At 49.2% G+C, this 8,105-nt stretch overlaps 4 protein-coding genes across 4 annotated transcripts; 2 read left to right on the top strand and 2 right to left on the bottom strand.

The window, feature by feature from the left end:
• Positions 1–622: 622 nt before the first annotated feature.
• PCYB_123660 (WD domain G-beta repeat domain containing protein) lies at positions 623–1,444 on the top strand (the record flags this gene model as incomplete). Its single annotated transcript, XM_004223699.1, has 3 exons — positions 623–785; positions 1,078–1,197; positions 1,401–1,444. The coding sequence occupies 3 exons, from the start codon at positions 623–625 to the stop codon at positions 1,442–1,444; spliced, it is 327 nt and encodes a 108-aa protein (XP_004223747.1).
• A 505-nt stretch (positions 1,445–1,949) lies between these two features.
• PCYB_123650 (TBC domain containing protein) lies at positions 1,950–3,857 on the top strand (the record flags this gene model as incomplete). The annotated part of the gene is made up of 2 exons (XM_004223698.1): positions 1,950–3,632; positions 3,765–3,857. 2 exons carry the CDS (start codon positions 1,950–1,952, stop codon positions 3,855–3,857), a joined length of 1,776 nt encoding a protein of 591 aa, XP_004223746.1.
• A 126-nt stretch (positions 3,858–3,983) lies between these two features.
• Positions 3,984–4,966, bottom strand: PCYB_123640 (hypothetical protein; the record flags this gene model as incomplete). The annotated part of the gene is made up of 2 exons (XM_004223697.1): positions 3,984–4,181; positions 4,394–4,966. The coding sequence occupies 2 exons, from the start codon at positions 4,964–4,966 to the stop codon at positions 3,984–3,986; spliced, it is 771 nt and encodes a 256-aa protein (XP_004223745.1).
• Positions 4,967–5,864: 898 nt separating this feature from the next.
• Positions 5,865–7,198, bottom strand: PCYB_123630 (splicing factor; the record flags this gene model as incomplete). The annotated part of the gene is made up of 2 exons (XM_004223696.1): positions 5,865–6,748; positions 6,853–7,198. The coding sequence occupies 2 exons, from the start codon at positions 7,196–7,198 to the stop codon at positions 5,865–5,867; spliced, it is 1,230 nt and encodes a 409-aa protein (XP_004223744.1).
• Between the last annotated feature and the right edge of the window lie 907 nt (positions 7,199–8,105).

The raw sequence follows: 8,105 nt of genomic DNA, 5'->3' as shown, positions 1-8,105 counted from the left end.
TTGAAGGATACATATCCAGCATAGACTTGCTTAACAACTTAATCGCGACGACAAACACGAAGAATGTGATACAGATTTACGATTTGAACGAAAAAAAGGAAAAACTAACATACAGCATTGAAGACATAGTAATTAATGACGTGAAGTTAGTAAAAAGCACTTTGGAGGAGAATGCCGACTCTGCCACAGACTGCCAAGTGAACGAATGTCTCTTTAGTGCATACGAAAAAAAAAAAAGTGCAAAGTATATCATTTCCATTTGCTGCAAAAAAAGGTGATACACGTGTTTGAATTTCTTAGCGAAATTGTTGACAACAGTTTTGTCGTGCACCCAAACACACACATCTTCATCGTCGCGTTGAGGAGTAAAGAACTGATAGTTACCAACATAAGGGACCAAACTACTATCTACAGGACCAGTGTAGAGAATGAACAGTGCATAGCTAGCTATAACAAAACAGGGATTATCTACGCCTACACTGTGAGGACAAATACGATTTACCTATGCAGCTGTTTTGGGGATGATTACAACGATGAATTTTTTGCAAACTTTGACATTACAAAACTTACGGCAAATAACAACGTGTGCACACACATTGACTTTTCATTCGATGAGAAGAAAATGCTCATAGCGACACAGAACTGTTGCATTTACACGTTGGACGCCTACACAGGGGATGTGCTTTACTCGTACAGCTTCCTCTACGAGAGCAGCTCTCCGCGCGCCTCGCCCGTTGTACCTTCCTACCCGATTTATTCGTTCGACTCGAATTATGTGCTCTCCGGTGAGGCCCCATGTGCGATGTGAGATGTGCAATGTGGAAGCGGTGTGGAAGCGGTGTGGAAGCGGTGTGGAAGCGTTGTGCAAGCGTTGTGCAAGCGTTGTGCAATCGCTGTGCGCGCCGTTTTGTGACCTCCCCGTTTTGTGACCCCCCCGCTTAGAGGCTGGTCCCCTTTGGGACCACTTCGGGGAATCCCCTCACCCCTTATCGCAACAGTGTTGCGGCGTATATTCAACGAGGCCTCCTCACCGTGGCCACACCTTCACTGCGACCGTTCTTTCCCCCCTTCGTGAAGGCGGAAGAGATGGGAACCTCCACGTCTGGGACATAAAGGGAAACCCCGTGTGCAAAAAAAAAATTGACAACCACGTTTTGTTTGTAAAATGGGTGTACAACCGAGCAGCGTTTGTAACGAGTAAGTTTTTCTCGCCGCTTTTTCCGCGAGGAGAGCGTCTCTCTCCCTCTCCCTCTCTCTCGCCCCCTCTCTCTCGCCCCCCCTCTCTCTCTTTTTTTTTTTTTTTTGTTTGCTTACGTGTGTGTGATCATGCCCGATGGTAATCATTTTTCGACGCCGTAGCCCCAGTTTGTATGTTCATTCCCTTTTGTCCCCTTCCGCAGCTAGCAATTACCTCCTAATCTGGCAGATACCGAAAGACAATTAGGGAAGATAAAAGAGGGCATGCGTCCTGTGGAGAGAATACGCCGCCTGGCACAAAGGAACTCTAGGCAGAGTGGGAAATTCGCACGAACGTGTTTTTGTTGCGCCGCTTCTAAGCTGACTGTTTGCACCGCTTTTTAGCTAACTCTTTTGCACCATTTTTCAGATATTTACCTGACCATTTTTTTTTAGCTTTTTACCTGACTTTTTTTTTTAATTTTTACCTGACCTTTTTTTTTTTTTTTTCAATTTTTACCTGACTTTTTTTTTATTTTTTCCACCTTTTGGCTAACTCCTTCTCCCCACCAATTCGCAACTCGCATGGACACAACCCCTGTGTGTGTCTTCATTTGAACAGTTTGAACACTAGTTAGCAGAAGCTATATCCCCATTTTGTGCCTCTTCCAATTCGAGGCCCCGTCAAGCTGATGAGACGGTCCACTCGGGCAATTTTCGCGCCCATATTTTGTAACCAACCCCCCCTCCTCCCCCTGCTGGGGTGACACAAAATGCAAACAAACGACAGCGTTCGAAACTTCGCGGAGGACATCCAGAAAATCAAAACATGGAACCGCATATATGAGAAGAAGATGGAGCTGTTTCACTTGAAGAAGTTAATTCAGCAAGAAATGGCAGCAGCGTCAGCAGGCAGCGCGAAGCAAACCGAGGGCGCAGAAGGAAGAGGCAAAACGGACGGGACGAACTTCAGTAGGGACTGCAAGGAAACGACGCCGACCAGTGTCAACTCAGGTAAAAGCAAACTGTCCTTTTTTTTGACCACACCCTTATCGTACGATAATTACTTTAATTTGAAAAAAAGTGAAAAGAATGGCACGACAGTGTGTAGGAAGGAACGGGGAAAAGGTTTATCCAGTGCGGGAAGTTATGCCATCGGGGGAGCGAGCACAAATGGTGCACAGAACGTCCCCGTGAAGAGTGAGCAGACGGATGACAAACCAAATGGCAGAGCCACCCAGTGGGAGACAGAAAACAAAGAGGAAGGACGTTCTAAAAGTCCCACTCAAAAGCAGTACATCACTTCGCAGGTTGGTAGTAGCTACACTGGGGGGAGAAACAAAGCAGATGAAGTGGGGCAGTCCCAGAAAAGGGGAAAAAACAGCCAAGTGAGTTACGTGTCCAGCAGCACCAAGGGTGGACTCCCCAATGGGATTGCTACACTCCCTAATGCGATTGCTACACTCCACAATGCGATTGCCACACTCCCCAATGCGATTGCTACACTCTCTCTTGAAAAAAAGAAAAGCTATTTTACCTGCATGAGCAAGCAGCTTGATGGTTACATAAAAGAGGAGGTAAAAAATGGAGTGCCCGATCACTTGAGAGGATTCGTATGGCAAGTCTTAGTAGAGTCATATGAATACAAAAAGGAGAGTAAGTTGAGAGAAAAAGGTCATGCAAATGAGAGAGGCAGCAGTAGGTATCAATATTACCTGAGCATAAGTAACCAATACGAAAGTGCAATAAAGAAAGATATGAACAGGACATACCCGAAGCACATTTTATTTAAAAATAATTATGAACAAGGTCAGCAAATACTTTTTAATGTACTAAAGGCTTACAGTAATTACAACACAAGTTTGGGTTACTGTCAAGGGATGGCATTCATCGTGGCGACCTTCATTCTTTACATGAATGAGGAGGATGCTTTCTTTATGTTAATAGCTCTAATAGAGAAGTACCAACTTAATGACCTATTTTCTTCTGATATGTCATTGCTAAATGAGGATCTGTTTATCCTAGACCAACTGCTCCTTGTGTATTTCCCTAAAATTTACGTCCATATGAAGAAGGAAAACGTGCACTCGAGTATGTTTGCCTCCCAATGGTTTGTTACTCTCTTCTCCTACAGCATTAGCATCGTCTACGTAGTTAGGATTTGGGATTTTTTTTTTATTTATAGTCACTCGTTTATATTTAAGGTGGCGCTGGCGTACTTCAAACTGCAGGAGGAGGCCATACTACGCGAATCTTTTGAGGGGATCCTGAACAGGTTAAAGGTCCTGTCCAAGCACGTGGAGCTGGACGTGCTGATCGATACGGCTCTGGGGCTGGACCTGCCCCAAGCCACCATTGCACGCCTCTCTGCGGAGTACCGCGCGGTGAGGCAGCATCGCGGAGATGCCGTAAGGCAGCATCGCGGCGATGCCGTAAGGCAGTGTAACGGAGACGCGGTAAGGCAGCATCGCGCAGATGCCGTAAGGCAGTGTAACGGAGACGCGGTAAGGCAGCATCACGGAGACGCGGTAGGGCAGCATCACGGAGACGTGGCCATGGAGAGATGCCTTCCTACCCCGCCATCACAGGTCCAGAAAGTCTTCGGAGAAGTCGTCCATCGGAAGGTGGAAGTCTTTCATGAAAAAGGAGATGAACTCTGCGAGGAGGGCAGAATCCCGTGAAGGGGTTGGTGATGGTGGAGCGTTTTCATATTGTGTAGGAGTAGTCGTATAATGCTGATCATCTAGTTGCACATCCACTCCTGGGGGGCTTCTCCAATTCATCACTTGGGTTCCTTCCCCATTTCATCACTTGGGCCCCGTCCCCACGCTGATCTCATTACCGTCGGCGGTCCACACGTACTGCTTCGCGGCATCGCTATACAAGTGTGGCAGCAGGGCGAAGTTCTTTTTAACGTTTTCGTTTTTGTCGAAGATGCCCTGGTGCTCTGCGCTGTTTTTCACGAGGCAGCAGAACTGCAGGGTGCTTATGTACAGCTCCCAGACCTGCGTAGGGAAGGTTAGTTGGGTGGGGTAGTAGATTGGTAGAAGAGGGGTGGACAGGGGTGGACAGGGTTGGAGATGAGTGGACAGGGTTGGAGATGCGTGGACAGTGGTGGAGATGAGCAGAATCGTGGGCTGGTTTTGCGTCCAAGTAGACGCTGTCATGATCATTCACATGCGGGTCAGCACTTGCGCGCTTGCAATTGCGCGCCCACCTCTTCCACGAAGTTGCGCTCGGCGGAGAGGGGCGCGCCCTTGGGCTGTTCCTTAGTGTACTCAAAGAAGGCGAAGTGGTCAGTCACGCTCTTCTTGTTGAGCTCGCTGAAATACAAAACCTGGACCCCGTTCACATTCTTCATCCCTTTTAGCTGTTTGATAAAGGAAAACAAAATTTTCGTTGCCAAGGATTCTAGCAGCATGATGGAATGCACGTGCACAAAGACACACACACCTGTGATGGCTTGGTTGTAGTCTTGCTCGAGCACCTTCAGCAGATGCTCCTTCAAACAACTCCTACTACTTCCTTCCTTCGATGTTTGGAACAGGATCAACACTCTACTGCATGCCTTTTCTTCTTTTAACTTTTTTTTAAACACCTTCAGCAGGGGGATGTTGTTTTTTTCTTTTTCACTCTCCAAGCTGTAGTCCGTTTCGATATTGATAAATGTCTCCCTGAATTCGTTTGCGTATTTGCACTCCTTGAAAAGGATGTTTTTGTTCGTGACGGCGGTCACTCCTTCGTCGTGTTTTTTCTCCGCCAGGAGTACTGTCCTTTTGGCTTCGCTCATGTTGCACGGGTGAGAAGTGTTACGTTTGGGGAGTGCGGCACGTATGAACATGAATCCTGATGAGTCGCTCAGGTCTTGCTTGGCAATTCCTCGAGGAGAAGGGGTGGAGAAAAAAATCCCACAGCCCGTTTGCAGTTGCGCAGAAGCAAAACACATACACGGGTAGGAGTACACACGCTTGTTGGTTTTCTTCTCCACTCGACGGATGTACTAATTATGGTACGCCGCTTTGCACAATGGGGGGCGAAAGCGCGTCTTTTTTTAAAGGCAATAAAATTGGCAGCTCCGTTTTGCAGTTCCGCATTGCCGCTTCTCATTGCCGCTTCTCATTGCCGCATCTCATTGCCGCTTCTCATCGCCGCTTCTCATTGCCGCCTCTCATCGCCGCTTCTCATCGCCTCTGCCAAAGGGCGTCCCATTCGAGTAACGCTTCACACATTTCATCCAAGTTGGGGGTCGTAAAAATTAATTTAAAAAAAAAAAAAAAAAAAGGCTAACGGGGGGACAAGCGCTGTGTAAAAGGGTATGGCATGGAAAACGGGGGAGCTTCGAAAAAAAAAAAAAGGGGGAAGAGAAGGAGGGCGAGAAGGGGGAAGAGAAGGAGGGCGAGAGGGAGGACGAGCAGTAGATGGGAGAAACACACACGCAGTTAGCAGCATGGGCAAACTTCTAAACGGGGGGAAGTAACCTCAGTTTTTTTGGCGGCGTGGCAAAAGGGAAGCCGAGTCAACAAGTCAGCACAGTTTATCTTCGCTGCCTCGACAAGTGAAGGCGGGCTTGTCCACAAATGAGCAGCAGCTCGCCCGTAAATTTTCACAGCGATGGAGCGATGGAGCGACGGGGCGACCGGGCGAGCAGCTCCAGGGGTGCCTTCTCCACCGCGCTCGGAGATAGGGCTTCAGATCCCATTTTGCTCATAGAGATCCCTGATGATAGGCTTGACGTGCATGTCGTACGTGGCTTCATCCAACTTAGTCATTCGGATAACCCTCCCCTCATACTTCCGGTTTGACATATTCACGATGCTGTTGTCCACAGCGGATGAATTTTCAAACTCAATAAGTACGTCTCCAACAGTGAAGGGGGTCATTTGAGCATACTTGGGTGTTATTAAAATGGCGTTAATGATTATTCCTTGAGAGTGGAAGCCATCTTTGATGTCCTCCAGTATGGACGCATAATCTTCATCGTTAATTGATTCTTCCGTGACGATTTCAAGCACGCGTAGGTACTTGGTCTCGAGGTTACTTTGGTTGTCCTGTCCAGGGTCGACTGCTTCCCTCAGCACGGATGGGGGGGGAGCCCCTGGTGGGGGTGGCGGCTTGCCGTACACGCTGCCCACGGTAGCTACTCCGCTAACCCCGGCAACACCGCTAACCCCGGCAACACCGCTAACGCCGCTAACCCCCGCAACACCGCTAACCCCGCTAACCCCCGCAACGCCCTGCAGAAGCGAAGGCTGGTTGTGCTTCACCGTGTTGGTGGAGTAATCGTTGGGTCTGGAGACCTTAAGAGCAACCCCCTTGCAGAGCATGCCGTCCATAGTCAAGGCCCTCTCCGTTTCCTCTACAGTGGAAAACTCAACGAACCCATAGTTGCCCTTGTCTTTGGCAAACCAAACATAAAGGACAGGATTGATTTTTTCATCATTGCAAAATTTTCTTTTTTTCATTTCATCCCAAACACTCTCCTGGAAATCGTTTTCAGTTAATCCTAGATGGAGAGGTAGATTTCCAAAATAAAGTCGTCTTAGTTTCCTTGTAGAATTCATCACTGCAGGATCTAAGTGGGAGGTACATGACTGATTCGTTTTAGCTACCCATTGGAATCCATCCCAGAAAACGCTGGTTGTTTCATGTCCTTCCATATCAGCTAGTCTTTTAAACCCTCCTGCTTTTTTAATACATTCTGCTTGTAATTTCCTTCTTCGCCTCTCTCTAGATCTGGACCTTTCATGAGAGGAAGACAAATTACGGTTGAGTCTACTGGACCTCCTTTTCCTTTCATCCCTATCTCGTCTTTCTCTCCTCTCTCTGCGGTCTCGCCTTTCTCGGCGTTCCCTCCTCTCTCGGCTATCGCTCCGCCCTCGGTGGGAGCGCCGTTCCCCGCGTTCGAGCCTCTCATCCCGATCAGCACGGCCATCTCGGCTATCTCGATCAGCACGGCTATCTCGATCACCTCGGCTATCTCTTTCGTGTCGATCATCTCGGCTATCCCTTTCGTGTCGACCATCTCGGCTATCCCTTTCGTGTCGATCCCCGCGTTCTAGCCGCTCATCTCGCCCATCTCGCCCATCGCGCCCATCGCGCTCATCGCGGTCCCCTCTCCTGGCCCGCCACCTTGCCTCGTCCATTGAATTGCCTTCACTCCGCTTTGCGTATGAGTCTCGAGACGGTTGGTTGCTGGCCGAGCTCCTCTCTCTGCGTCCTCTTCCATCTAGATGGTACCTGTCCCCACCACCGTGATAATTCTCCACCGAGCTCCGTCTCGCTCTATATGAGTGGGACCTACTTCTGCCTCCCCTTGGCGAGTTGGCTCTCTCGCGTGGGTACCTGCGGGGTGGAGTTGACATGTTAGCATGTTAATGTGTTGATGTATTGATCTGTTGATCTGTTGAGCTGTTGAAGTGGATGCAGCTGGAGGGGGGAGAAGCGATTCGACGGGGAGACCTGGGGTAGGTGGGCAAGTCTCCCTTCGAGCGATGGCAACTCGTTCTGTTGGTCCACCACCATGCTGCCATCCTTGGAAGAAGGGCAGAAGGGCAGAGCACGTCCCCACATATCTCACTCACGGGGGGCGACGTTATGCTTGTACAACGCAACGCTTCGGTTATATTGTGTTGCTCCTTCTTACCTTTCCACGTCTCTGTCATCGTTGGGGCCTCCTCTCCTGCTATCCTCGCTTCCCTCGTATGGGTACTTAGCTCCCCTCCTTCTGCTGCCCTCAAACTGCATGGCGTCAACTGGAGGGCAAAGGGAAGGCGGCAAGGGGAAGGCAGCAAAGGGGCAACGCGGTATCGCTGTATCGCTGTATCGCTGTATCGCGGCTGCGCGGCAAAGTGACGAATCAGAGGAGCCACTCAACGGCCAGCGATGTCGCGGCGATGCAGTGAGCGCATTAAATGGTGGAACTAACAGTA

This window comes from Plasmodium cynomolgi, chromosome 12 (genome assembly GCF_000321355.1).
Source record: "Plasmodium cynomolgi strain B DNA, chromosome 12, whole genome shotgun sequence".
In the NCBI taxonomy this organism is placed as follows: domain Eukaryota; phylum Apicomplexa; class Aconoidasida; order Haemosporida; family Plasmodiidae; genus Plasmodium; species Plasmodium cynomolgi.
The sequence above is the reverse complement of the archived record's forward strand: the minus strand, read 5'-3'. Positions and strand labels throughout refer to the sequence as shown.